Genomic DNA, 14088 nt, shown 5'->3' with positions numbered 1-14088 from the left:
AGAGGCCGGCTCCATCGGGTTCCTCCCCGCCCGTCCGTACGTTCAGGGTCAAGAAATCCCGTAAGTACAATCATAATGTCTTTGCAGATTTATTACTTCTTAAATTTAACACTTTCTTCTTTGTGCAGGCGTGGATGTTGACGCATTCCGGGGTGAAGCGCAGGGGAGTACCTCCCCGCCAATGACGGTAGGCTCGGTCAGCCTTCCTGAGGCATCGACCCAGGCGCCTGCGCCTGCATCCGCTGGTCCAGTTGCTCGTTCCTTTGAGCCAACTGTTCCGGCCGAGATGACGTCACCGCCGGCCGTGAGTGCGATTTTTACAGCATCCTTCACGGAGCCGGCGGTTACTGCTGCTGCTGAGGAGGCGGCGACCGCGGCGGCGACCACAACGGCGACTGCCACCATGCCCGCGCCACCGGCACCTACGGCCGGACCATCAGGTACGCGCAGGGCTTCCCGCCGATCTTTGCCCCCTTCCCGTCTGCCTGACCTGTTGGATGGATTTCCTTTAGGTTCAGGTGATGGGTTTGGCGGCTATCGGCCTGTCATTGACCCTACAGGTGCGTAGGGTTCCTTTCTTTTTCCCTTATGTTTTATATCATCTTTTCCTTACTGCCTTTGTTTCTTTTGCAGTGTCGGATTCCAATGAAGTGTATGTTCCGCGATGGAACATACGCCGAGGAACAACCCTTCGTACCCCTGTGGAGTGCGTGGACTGGGCTCGCCACGCTGCTCCTCATGGTGCGTTGGGGGAAGCCATGGCTAGCTACCAGGAGGGTAGGCTAACCAATGAGCTTCGGGTTCTCCAAGCCCGGATGCAGCCGCGCGTCGAGCTGCTTTGTCGTGAAAACGACAAGTTGAAAGCAGCTCGCGCCAAGGACGTATCTGAGGCGCGTGCTCTTCGGGAGGAGAACCAACAGCTGGCGGCAGCTGCCGCCGACAAGGAGAAGGCCTTCAAGGCCCTCGAGGTTGAAGTTCAGGCGCGACTCGAGGCCCGCTCCAAGGCTGCCCAAGCTGTGAATGAACAGCTTCGGCTGGCCAGGGAGACTGCGCGAAACGCAACCGAGAGGGCTGCCAAGGCTGAAGCCGTTGCTGAGCCTTTGCGTGTGGAGAATGAGGAGCTCAAGGCCAAATTAGAGGCTCTCCAACGCGCTCATGATGCCTTGGCAATGGAAGATGCCAAGAAACTCCAGGAAATCCTGGACCAGAGGGGGGTGCTTGACCACACCGAGCGGAAACTTAAGGGCGTCGAAGAGGCTGCCGCAAAGGAAGTTTTACTTGCCAACCTTAACAAGAGCGAAGCCGAACGCGCCCATAACGAAGCTCAAGCTGCCCTCCAATGGCTTCTTCGAGAAGCGTTGCCTCAGGTATGTTTAGCTTTATCTTCTCGCTTTTCTTTTGTAAGAAAAGGTTCTAATACTTGTATTTTTTCTTTGTAGGTTGTGCGTCGGGTCTTTTCAGAGACCTCTTACGATGATGCTATGACCGCAGCCCTCAACGCTTCTCATGAGGATGGGGAAAAGGCCGGCTTCTTGCTTGGTCTAGGGTTTGTTGAGAAAGGCGTCCCGCCTTCCAACTTCCCTTTGTTCGATGTGGATACCGAAGCCATTTATGACCAAGCATTGAACCAATACGCCGCCTTCCCGCATCCAGTGGTGGAAAAGGTGGACGAAGTAGCTGCTGCTGATGATGGGTTAGCTGTCCTCAAAGCGTTCCTCGAACCACCCCGTTCTTCTGACGGAGCGGGTCCAAGTGGAAGCGGCCCTGAAGCTTTATCCTGAAGATCCCTTCCCATTGCTAAGATAGACTTGTATAGTTTTATTCTTTTAGACGGGTAGTTACCCGGCCATTCTTGTAATATATTCTTGAAATATTAATCTTTTTGCGTATAAGATTGTTATTTCCTTCTTTGGGTTCCTTGCTTTATAAACTTATGACTTGCATACTTAGTTTAAATTAGCAATTTTCCAAGTGTTTAGAATAAGAACCTTTGAACGTGGTTGATAATGGGTTAAAGTTTCGCTTCCTCCTTCGTGATTGTGCGGGTAGAACCGTCACTTGCACTAGGTAGGATGGCTAAACTTTAACCTTCATCTGACCTGCGTGTAGGTTTTCCTCATCCTATGAGGATAAGTTAACCTTTGAACGTGGTTGATAACAGGAAGTCTTGCTTCCTCTTTCGTGATTGTGCGGGTAGAACCGTCACTTGCACTTAGTAGGATGGCAAAACTTTACCCATATCTGACCTGCGTGTAGGTTTTCCTCATCCTATGAGGATAAGTTGACCTTTGAACGTGGTTGATAATAGGTGTGAAGTTTTGCTTCCTCTTTCGTGATTGTGCGGGTAGAACCGTCACTTGCACTTAGTAGGATGGCAAAACTTCACCCTTATCTGACCTGCGTGTAGGTTTTCCTCATCCTATGAGGATAAGTTAACCTTTGAACGTGGTTGATAACAGGAAGTCTTGCTTCCTCTTTCGTGATTGTGCGGGTAGAACCGTCACTTGCACTTAGTAGGATGGCAAAACTTTACCCATATCTGACCTGCGTGTAGGTTTTCCTCATCCTATGAGGATAAGTTGACCTTTGAACGTGGTTGATAATAGGTGTGAAGTTTTGCTTCCTCTTTCGTGATTGTGCGGGTAGAACCGTCACTTGCACTTAGTAGGATGGCAAAACTTTACCCTTATCTGACCTGCGTGTAGGTTTTTCTCACCTTTTTAAGAATTTTGTTTTGAACCGTTCGACGCGCGGTTGTCGATAGGTTAGTGTTCGGTTTCCTTTCATGATTCATGCGGATAGACTGGCACATTCATTTAATAGGATAATTGAACTCTTCCCCTTCAACTGGCCTGCGTGAAGGTTTGTCAAGTTATTGGGTTCGTGCGGGTAGGACCGCCTTCCCACGCAACGACTTCACGTAATGTGAACGCCGTCACCAGTGTTGCTATTTTAATCGTTCGACGCGCGGTTGTTGATAGGTTATTATTCAGTTTCCTTTAATGATTCATGCGGATAGACCGGCACTTTCATTTTTAGGTGCTGAACTTTTTCCCAAACTGACCTGCGTGAAGGTTTGTCACGTTATTGGGTTCGTGCGGGTAGGACCGCCTTCCCATGCAATGACTTCACGTAATTATGCGGTGAAAACCGGCATATTAGTGTTCAGAAAAGTATGAATGTAAAATCATCAGCTTCGATGTTCTTAAAGAGAATCATTTCCATTAGAAGTGGCTCTTGGCCTTTTCTTTACAAATTGGAATTGATTTACATGCAGACTGTGTAAATGAGCTCCCTTCCATGTTGGGATGGGAGTGCCATCGAGCCGATACGCACCTGGTTCGGGATCTCGTTCTTTACGCAGCATGTAGTCTCGATTTTGAAGCTGGAATTGATTCGTGTCTTCCCCAGCTGAGGTTCTATACGCATCAGCCTGCTCAGCGTTCATTGCGCCACGAGGTGCGCGAGCGTCCCATCTCTGACAAATGCTTCGACCATGTCCTTTACGTCTATGCATTCTTCAGTGTTGTGGCCTTTTGTCTTGTGGAAGTCACAGTATTTGCTCCGATCAGCATCGTGACGATGTCGGATTATTGGAGGCTTTGGCCATGGGAGCTCTTCAGTGGCGAATATCTCAGTGACGCTTTTGGTGAGTGGCGTCCATCTGGAGTTCCGGTGCGACCGTACATTATCCCTTCCGCCCACTCGATGTTGCAAGCCGGGTGAGGTGTCAAAGTTTACCCTTGACTGCCAAATGCCTAGCTTTCGCTTTTTATTTAGTCTGGCTGTGAGGACGTTGTCTTCTCTCGTCTTCTGAGTGTAGAGGTTTGTGCTCTGTGGGAGATCTCTACCCAGTTGCTTCTCTGTTTCCGCATAGCGTTTTGCTGCTGTCATGATGCCATCCCATGTGGATGGCATGCCATCTTTACCCGTTAGGGTGCGGATGAGCTCTGGGTCATGTGCGCCCTGGATGAAGGCAGCGCGAACAAGATCTTCGCTGATATTGCCCAAACTTAGCTTCTTTGAGTTGAAGCGAGTGATGAAGTTTGGCAGAGATTCATCTTCCTCTCGTATGCATTTGAGGATTGTCCATTGCTCCTCGGTATACTTCCGTTGCTGGCTGAAGTGTTGGCTAAACTTCTGTTGGAAGTCTGCCCAGTCGTAGATGTGGTTGACCGGTAGACGATCAAACCAAGCTCTAGCAGCCCCAACAAGCGTCATTTGGAACATGTAGCACCACATGGGTTCCGTCCAATTGCTGACGGTTGCCCCCGCTATGAACCTGTTCAAATGATCGTCTGGATCAGATAAACCGTCATATGTGCCTATGTTAGGCATTTGTTTGGCACTCTTTGGGGCGATTGCTTCCGCAATGTCCCTTGCAAACTTGGACATTCCTGCATTTGCAACGTTTGGCCTGAACGTTTTGGAGAAGTCTCGTGGACTTCCACCTGTGCTTTTTGGTTTGAAGGCTTGTCCAAAATGCCTTTTCGGTTGGGATTCTGTTTCCTTACGCTTCCCTTTTGCCCTATGGCGAGGGTTCGCGTCGGAGTCGGATTCCTCCGAGTCATCCTCCCAGTACTCGAATTCGTCGGCCTGTTGCACGGAACGCAAGCGTTCGTCCAACTCAGCCTGGAATTCCTTTTGTCGTGCCTCCGCCCATGCCTTAACTTCATCGAGAGTCTGGCGGGGGAGTCTTCGTTTCTCAAACTGGGTATCGGTGGATCCCAGTAGTTGATCATTTACTGCACTTGCCCCAGCTTTGGTAAGTGGGGTAGTGTTCGTAAGATTTACTTCACTTGCCCCGGCTTCGGTAGCCGGGGTAGTGTTCGTAAAAACTGTGTTGCCGGTATTCCCCCCAGTAGCTGGGGTTGTGGTTACCGGAATTTCTCTAACCATCTTTGTAAAAGTTTGAAAAAACTGGAGAAAATTGTAGTTCTAGTTCTATGCACGGATGGCGCCAATGAAGAAACACCAACCAGACCCCGGGCAGATTACTGGTAACCTGGGGGTTAGATAGATGTTTCCCACGAGGGGTTAGACCCTTGGAAGATGGTTCTTCTGATAACCTGCAAAACAGACACCGTGAGCTCGTCACTAAGAAGGGGGGGGGGTTCCTCCTTGTGACCACCCTCCGGCGTGAGAATCAGACTAGATTGCTCTTTAAATATAAAAGTATATTAAGAGATTGCTAGAGCAGATATCAGGTATATTATGATGATAATGTGATAATGTAATGTGTTCAGATGATCATACCATTTGGGGTATTTATAGCCGAAGGTAGGTTTCCAAGGAGGTATGGCCGGCTGCTACAGTGTTCCTGTTCATCAATAGTAGCCTACGCACGTGCCCTGCTGGTAGTTGGTGGGTAGGCAGCGGCTGATAGTGACCAGGCCTGCTGTGTACTATTCCCTTTCCACCAACTGCCGGCTATGCACGTGGTATGACATTAGTTGGTGAGTAGGCAGCGGCTAATAGTGATACAGTACAGGAGCATGCTGCTCGCCATACTGTATCAGTGAGCTGTCGTATCTCTGATCAGATCTTTCGCCCATACCTCGTCAGGTACAGTAAAAGATCCTTCAGTATACGGACTGGCTTATTTGGGCGGGAGTATTCCCCCTCCCGCCTCTGTGCGGGATTGCTCCCGGCTTGGCTCATTCCTTCAGGTGACACTGAATGATCGAGAGCTAAGTGCCTTGTGCGTGTAGCCATGCTGCGCGGGTGGCCTTCCCTAATGGCTTGTATCCGAGGCTGCGGGGACAGGCGGAGTCCTTCACCATTGGGAGGCATTTCCTGCGGGACCAGCTTGCGTACTGCGCGTAAGGACGTCACGTCTCTGAGCATGGTTGGTTCTGCGGATCCAGTTGGTCTCTGCGCAGACTTCCCTGTTTAAGGTGAGTCTTGCGGGTCCAACTGGGCTCTGCTGGGACCTACCTCTTCAGTTGTCTACTTTGTGTTTTCAACTTGTTTGCGGTTTATGGTCGAAATAACCGTAGGAATAATTTATAAAAGTTTATTAGATTTTATTGTTCTTTCACTAGAGAGACCGGGAGGTGATTTAGTGTTGTGTCATCTTTGTCTTTTTGCGGGTTTGGGTAATAATTGTACGGGAGTGAGTTATCCTAGGTCCCTAAGATTACTGTGACACAAGTTGTGCTCAAGTTAATTAAAAATACCCTCTTTATATTAATATATATTGTATTCGAAGAGACAGGGAGGTGATTCAGGTTTTGGCGTACCATAATATTATTAGGCAAGGTGAGACCGGGAGGTGATCCAAACCTTTAACAATTAAGCTTCACATGTCATTAGAGTTCTAGGGTGTCGTTGGTGAGGCCGGGAGGCGATCTAGCGTACTTTGGTGGTCTTTAGTGTCATATTTTTTAAGATATTGTTTTTCAACCAAGTCAAGTTCGTTAACTATTAATTTTAACTAGTGGGATTCCATTACCTAGGTAGTCGTTTCTCATATTTGTTTAAAACCCAATTTTTATAAAGTTTTATTTTTAGTTTAAATTTTAATTAGTTAAGTATTATTAGTATAAGTAACATAAAAAAAATTCTAAAAAATCAAAAGAAAGTCTAGGTTAGTAATCATTTAAGTTTAATAATAAGAGTTTACCCATAGTGTCCTAGGTTCGATATCCGTTCTTACTTGCTAGCTACATTGCGTCCGGTACACTTGCCGATTGTGTGTGGTTTTTTAGGCGAATTCGGTTAAACTTGGTTTTTAATTAATAAATACGTTTTTCACACATCAGGCACCAAATGTTTCATCCCAACAAACAGAGGATCCATCCACATTTGCTATCCCCGCAAATTGTCTTAAGGATCATGGATCATTTACCCTAGTTACTACTGTCTATTACAAACCATAGTCATTGTTCATAAAAACATCATAAAGCAAAATAAAGAAAACGGGCTCGGGCCTTGTCTTCTGTATCCTTCATCGCCCGTTTACGCGGCTACTTCACCCTACGCGGTTGCTTCTTTTCCTTCTTCAGCCTCCTCTGCATCCTTCACCCCACTCACACCTACTCCGCTCGCATCACCCATTTCGCCTTCCTCTTCGTCCTCACCTCAACCTAAGTCAGACAAGGCTTGCTTCCACTGCTTGATGTCCCATGAGGATTTGTCAAAGGATGGGTCATCAACCTCGGTCACCAGCTTGATCCTAGCTTGGAAAACCGATTTAGCTGCCCAAATCTTTGCTTCGTTGGTAGCCCGGTTGATCTCATCCTGCATTTGGACCGCGAGTGTGGATGCATGATCCTCCGCATGTTTCTTCTCCTTGGTCATTTTGGAGAGGGCCTTATCTTTAGCAGCAGCCATTGACCTCAACGCAGCAATGGTCTCCTCGTGCTCTCCAACGATCTTCTCATGATGGCTTCGAGCAGAATTGATGGCCTATAAAAGAAAACAGGACAAAGTTAGAAGAATACTTGAACAGTAGAGATTGAAAGGATAAAGGATCCTTACGGTCGAAAGCATCTCAAGAAGCTTTTTCTCGGTCTCAAAGGGGTTCTCTGGTTCGGAGCTCTTCTTCCTCTTTGCTCCTGACTTGGCTCGGGTCGTGACTGGACGAGGCTTAGGCACTAGAGTCGACTTCGGGGTCTCCTTCTTGGTGAACATGCAGTCAATGTCTTCGAGAGAAAACTTGGATGCGGACTTTCCTGATTTTTGAGCACCTGTAAACAGTAATTCGCAGATAAGTTTTCAATTATTTTTTCTTTTATTGATATTAAAATTTGATATCCTTACTTAACATGTTTGACTCCTGAAAAGCTTCGATAAACTTGGCTTGGAAGGTTCTGATTGTAGGATCCAGTGATAAGAATTTCTCAACTCTCTCTTCGACTCCAGGAAGCTCAGACAGTAAAGCAAAATTTCAACTACAAAAGAAAAGAAAAGTATTAATGGAAGAATCAAGTATCCTATTGTTACAACCTAAGGATCCTAGATCCTACCCTTCTGGATCCATATTTTGGGAAGATCGAGTCCACCTGTAATGCAATCTCTTTTGACAAAGAAAAATTGATTCCTCCATAGGGTACCATTCAGAGTAACTTTGGAGATGGGGATCACTTGGCGAGGTTTCGATTTAAAGACAAAGTGTTTGGAGCCGTGGGTAACCAGGTTGTACATGTACGATAACTCCGACAAACCGAACTCGACACCCTCTTCTTCGATTATCCTCTCTTTAGTGTGAAGGACTCTCCACAACATCGGCATGGTTTGGACGTAACTGATTCTCGTCAAGGTAAAGAATCTTTTGGTGAAATCAGGAAAGGGGTACTTGAAGCCTATGAGGAACGATTGGGCTGGAAAGCAAACCCAGTTTTTCGATATGCTGTCGCTGCGGGCTAAAGAATCGAAGGGTCGGAAAACAGTGTTGGCCGGAAAGTATGATCGGATTTCGTCAATTTCTAGATCTGTGAACTTACAGATCTCGAAAGAAGGGGCTTGAAGGATACCTTGCGAGTAAAGTTCGTCGGAATCGGTATGATTGAAAGAAGAAGAGGAAGAGGATACAAAAACAGTCTACATATTCAAAGAAAATCAGAGAAGAAGAAAGAAGGGTACCTGAAGGACGGCTGAATGTGTGGTTATAAAATGGTTATAATCATCGCATATATAGGCGGCGTGTATTTATGAGTTTAGTGATAATATCCGCCTGGCACACGTCTAATCGTTTCCAATCTGCAGGGATTTGAATTTCAAAATGACAGCTGTGTTCCACTATCACCTGCCATTTTAGGGGCCATTGTTAGGGCATGAATTTTATACTGAGGATCCATTATTCTTGACTGTCTTGTGGATAGATTATCCTTGAGATGTGTTTCAAGTTATGAAGGATCAAGGATCCTCGGTATTATTTATTTACTAATGATTGTGTTTGAACGGTGATGTGTTAGCCAGATATAACGACTTTGTGACTCGGTCTACCTTAAAATTCGCTACTAGAAGCTCCCAGCACGTGGTCAATGAACGTTGGAGCAGTTGTGGAAGAGTGGCGGATAGATAGGGATTATTGTTAATTGTAATTTTCTTTATAAACATTGAGATGATGATCTATTAGCACTCACTTGTACTCTCACACACATTAGAGCAGAACTGATAATTCTCTCTACACACTAGTATTCGTTGTAACATCGATCGTAATCTCCAACCACTTGTAACCTTTTTTGTGCTTAATAAATTGGTGATCGACGAGTTGTCATCACCCAGGGTGTTTTTGTTTTGATCTGAACAAGATCAAAGGGTTTTTCCTCGCAACAAATCACGGTGTTCATTCAATTTTCGTTCATACAATCATTGTTATTAGCATAACACTATACCTCACTTTACAGATTTAGATATATTATCCTTAGCATATTTTTATCCAAAACGCTAAATATTATACATGCATTAATCCTTTATTTCTTTTTAGGAAAGACAAATCCTTATATAAGGATATCTTTTATAGACCCTTAGAAAAAAAATCCTTGAGTCCTTGGATGCCCTTAGCATTGGAGGATATTTGCTCTTAGAAAAGTGTCTTTAGATAAGGGCATGTGTGAATAAAGTTTCTCAAAACTTTTCTTAAAACTCTCCAGTAATCATTACACAATTATTATTTTTATAAATAAACATATAAATTATAATAGAAAAAAAGTGATTGGATAAAGTTCCTCAAAACTCCCCCTTCACAAAGTTCCATACCATAACGCCAAGTATAATACCCGGAGACAGTGTTCCCAGTAGGGGTGAGCACGGTTTTGTTTGGTTCAGTTATTAGGTGAAACCAAACCGAAAACAAAGCTATTGGTTATTTTAGAATACCAACCGATCGATTTTCGGTTATTTTTGGTTTTTTTATTATGAGTAGACATTACAAAAAAAATTCAAAAAAATATATTACCTCATATATATTGAATTCAAAATACAAAAAATAGGCACGTGGTACGTGGAACCAAACAAATACAAAAGTTGTTTGAGTAGTAGAGTTTAAAATTCAACAAAATTTTTAATAAAAAAACACTAAAAGTTTGCCCGAATCTTCATTCATTATCTTATTCATCTTCAAAGTTTAGACTCAATTTTCATCATCTTCAAAGTCTTTACTCAATCTTCATCATCTTCATAATCTTCATCACCGTCAATTATAGATTCTTTTGGTGTTTTGTTTTCGGTCATAACATTTAAAAAAACACGTAGAAAACATAGGTTCGATTAATCGGTTTGGTTCGAGTTTTTTTCAGTTTTTTTAAAATGGATAACCGAACCTAAACCCAAAAATTGGTTTTTTGAAAAACTAAAAAATTAAACATTGGTTAATGCTTCGGTTCTGGTTTTGCGATTCAATTTTTTCATTTATTGGGTTTCAATTCGGTTAATTGGGTTTTTTTCTCACCCATGGTGCACAGACAATCAGACATTATGACACAAAAACCATCACTACAAACGTCCTTAGCATTTCACATTGAAAATAGTCTTAAGATCAAACCCAAATGTAAAAGCACTCATAGTGGTTCACGGCTGTAGTTTGAATTTTTGTTTGTTTGGTGGTTATAATTTCTAGACAAAATTTGTTTTATTTATTAAATTGAAATTTCGAACGTTATAAAAGTGAGACGGGTAACATTTCTTTTTTTTTTTATTTCTCCACTGTTTATTTTCTTATATCTATTATTCCACTATTTATAAAATATTGAATTAACTTTATTTTGATTATTAAAAGCAATCACACTCCCATAGTCATTATAGATTCACGATTCTCATAATCATCCATGACAACTTTTTATATCTAGTATTCAACTAGAAAAAAAAACATATATGAAAGTTCAAGATAAAAAGATCATGAAATGAAGAAATATTAGAATAAAGAAGGATACATATATATTAATGATACATCATAAATTCTGATCCTCAATCAGTTTAGAATTTATATATTAATAAAAATAAGCGACACAAATTAAATGATAATCCATGAAATCCAAGACAAATTAAACGTCACGGTCTCTCTTGCATTCCGGTGCCATCGTCGGAAACCTTTTCCGGTCAGTACAATAGTTGTAAATGGTGAACTTCTTGCGCACCCATCGGAGACGACGCCATTGATAGGCATCAAGATCTTGATACTCCTTCTGGTCCCACCATCTTTTGCCTTGGGTTTCACAATACTTTGCGTTCACCGATGACTCGCACCCGTCTACGTGGAAGTTCTTGTAGTGTGCTACAAATGGTGCCTTTGACCAATCGGTCTTCTCCAAACCGCCCCTTGTTGCCCAATCGTCCGCGTTCCATAAACTCGAGTAGATTTTCATCGGTTGGTTGAATGGGAATCTAACCCCGAGATCTTTACTGTTCTTGAACGTCCTGATTGGAATATCGTCCACAAAAAACCTGTGTATCCAATGTTATAAAGTATTAAAAATCTAATAATATAATTTTTAAACGAGTTAGTTTTGCTAACCAAAAGAAGCTAGTGACGCAACTTATTGCCCGTTTACTTTCCATCTCAATGTAAACACCACTAGTTTCAATGAGTTTTCTTTGCCTTAATTGTCGTGGCGTATTCATCCAACCATATTTTCAAAACTAAAGCCTATATTACTAAAACAAGCCAAGCTCGATTAGGCTTAAACTTTGCTCGATTAACTATCGAAGAGCTCGAAAAGTTTGAGTTTGTTGTTAACAAGCTTGACTACATATTAGTTACTAATTAATATATATATTTATAAGTATAATATATATTATTTAATTGCTTTTATTATAAATTATATCAATAATAATAGTTATTAAATAAAATCTATGTAACTACTCGGGCTCGTTTTGAATAGCGATCTGACTCGTGCTTGATAAGTAAGGGCTACCGAGCTCATTAATTAAATAAGCCTATTTTTAGGTTCACTTAACATTGTTATTCGAGCTTTTTACAAACGAGATCTCTGGAAAACAAAATGGATATGTTGAAATAAGAAATATTAAATATAAAACTTACACAATCTGATACATGTTCCATAGAACAGAGTATGAGTGGTAAGCTTTGGTGGGGTCAAACCATAGGTAGATCCGTTGCTCCCGGTCACCCTTACCGCCGGTGAACACATTGGTCTGTAAGATGTACGGCTGCCCGCTTCTGTTGCCCAAGAACTCAAAGTCTATCTCGTCATGCTCAGAGTTTTGAGACGATAACTGCCATTTATTATCACATATATATTAATAACAAACAAACAAACAAATGTATGCACATCAAAGTGTTCGATGAAATGCCTCAATAAAGTAAAAAATATATATAAAAAAAAAAAAAAAAGTTACGTAGAAAGCAGTGACGGTGCCGGCTGAATCTCCGGGAACCATTTTAATCTGCATACTGAAATGGCCAAAAAGGTAAGACCCTTTGGACTGGAAGCCAGTGCCAGTGTAGTTATCTAGCATTAACTGGATCTCTGAACCACCATTGAAGTATTTGATATGATCAAAAGCCCATGTGGGTACGTAGTTCCGGCCAAACGGTACGGCTACCGGCTTCTTAGGAGCTGCTCCGATGGCTTTACCGACCATTGCTAGTAGACAGAGACATATACACACCCATGTCTGATTCCCACGCATTGTTTGTTGTTGTTGTTGGTTTGCTGCAATAAGTTTGTAGGTTTAAAGATTTTGTTGAAGGTTAAAGATAGAAAGAAGTGTAATAATAATGATAATAATAATAATAATAATAAAGATTGTACCTTTAAAGGTAGAAGTAGCAGGTGTGAAGATGGGTGTGTGAGTAAATGAGAGGAGGGTGTGTGTGTGTGTATATACGTATATGTTGATATATGTATTGATGGGAGTGGTGGAGAAGAGAATAATAATAATATTTAATCAAGCTTACAGGAAGCTACAGTTTATAGACAGCTATGTCTTGCAGGAAACCCTATTGTTGGATTTACTTCTTTATTTTATATGGATGTTAAATGTAGTAAAAGTGTAAAACTGTAAAAGTAAATATATTTTTAGAGAAATTAGTTGGATGTTTGATGGTTGAAATTTTATCACTTCATTTGAAATAGAACTGGAAAAGAATAATAAAGGGACATGTGTCTTATTATTATTATTATTATTTCATTTTTGTATACTTTCTACAGGCTCTCTTTCATTCTATGAATGGTGGTCTTTTTTACTTTCCAATTCTTCATGCTATGTCACTTTCACATTTATTTTTATTCTTTTTTACAACATATATAAGGATTTATTTGGATGAGTTTGTAAAAATACAAAAACCTTTTTGGTGATTTAAACTATAAAAAATTACACATATTGGTTGTTGAAAAGATACTGGTTGAGTTTGAAATTTTATCATTTTGATGTAACAGTTTCGATATTTTATATATTTATAGTAATACTATTAAGATAAAATATGTAAATTTTGGTATATTGATAACTATTTGAAATTTGAAACATATTAAATGTAAAATCACGAACTTTTGCGACTTTTTTATTTTTGGATGAATTAAATAATAACTAAACAACCCCATCGAACACGCAGTTTTCTTTTGAGATATGGCCAGTATATTGTTATTGGAGAAGCAAAATTTGAGTCGAAAACCGTAAGGTCTTAATTTTAAAGATTTTATTGTAGTAGGTCTTCGAACAATGGGTTTTCCACGTAACAATAAATGATTGGCTTAGACTACCTAGCGGTGTCTATGATTACGAGTGTATGTTGTTTTTATTAACAAATTAATTTTGTTTTCTAGAAATCGCCACCATACAAAGATAGCTTTAGTCCTCCGTCATTAGTGGGGAAACACATTTTATGACCTTTTAGACCCTTTAGTCTTCACGTTAGAAAAAAGAATAAATAATAACCCATCGATTTTCCAATAATCTTGAAAATATCATTATAAATTAACTTATTTTTTCAGAATGACAAACACCCACCTCTATTCTCTAGGTTATAAAATAATAGTTTTACACAATTTTTTCTGTAAATTGCAGTTCACAAAAATATACCATCGTTTACTTTGGAAAAAAGTAAGTAAATAGTTTTAAGTAATTAATATTTCCATTTTTTTCTTTTATTGTAGTAGTATTATCTATCCGCTTGTTGCATCA

At 41.4% G+C, this 14088-nt stretch overlaps 1 protein-coding gene across 1 annotated transcript; it reads right to left on the bottom strand.

Annotated features, from left to right (window-relative positions):
- Positions 1–10889: 10889 nt before the first annotated feature.
- Positions 10890–12635, bottom strand: LOC143585008 (xyloglucan endotransglucosylase protein 2-like). Its single transcript, XM_077066907.1, has 3 exons — positions 12304–12635; positions 11987–12180; positions 10890–11388 (listed from the first exon to the last, which is right to left on the bottom strand). Exons 1-3 carry the CDS (start codon positions 12595–12597, stop codon positions 10989–10991), a joined length of 888 nt encoding a protein of 295 aa, XP_076923022.1. The 5' UTR covers positions 12598–12635; the 3' UTR covers positions 10890–10988.
- Between the last annotated feature and the right edge of the window lie 1453 nt (positions 12636–14088).

The sequence above is a fragment of the Bidens hawaiensis genome, unplaced genomic scaffold, assembly GCF_021521415.1.
Source record: "Bidens hawaiensis isolate Kalapana, Puna unplaced genomic scaffold, B.hawaiensis_p1.1 tig00033533_1, whole genome shotgun sequence".
Lineage (NCBI taxonomy): Eukaryota > Viridiplantae > Streptophyta > Magnoliopsida > Asterales > Asteraceae > Bidens > Bidens hawaiensis.
Note: the sequence above shows the minus strand (reverse complement) of the source record. Positions and strands in the feature narration are given on the sequence as shown.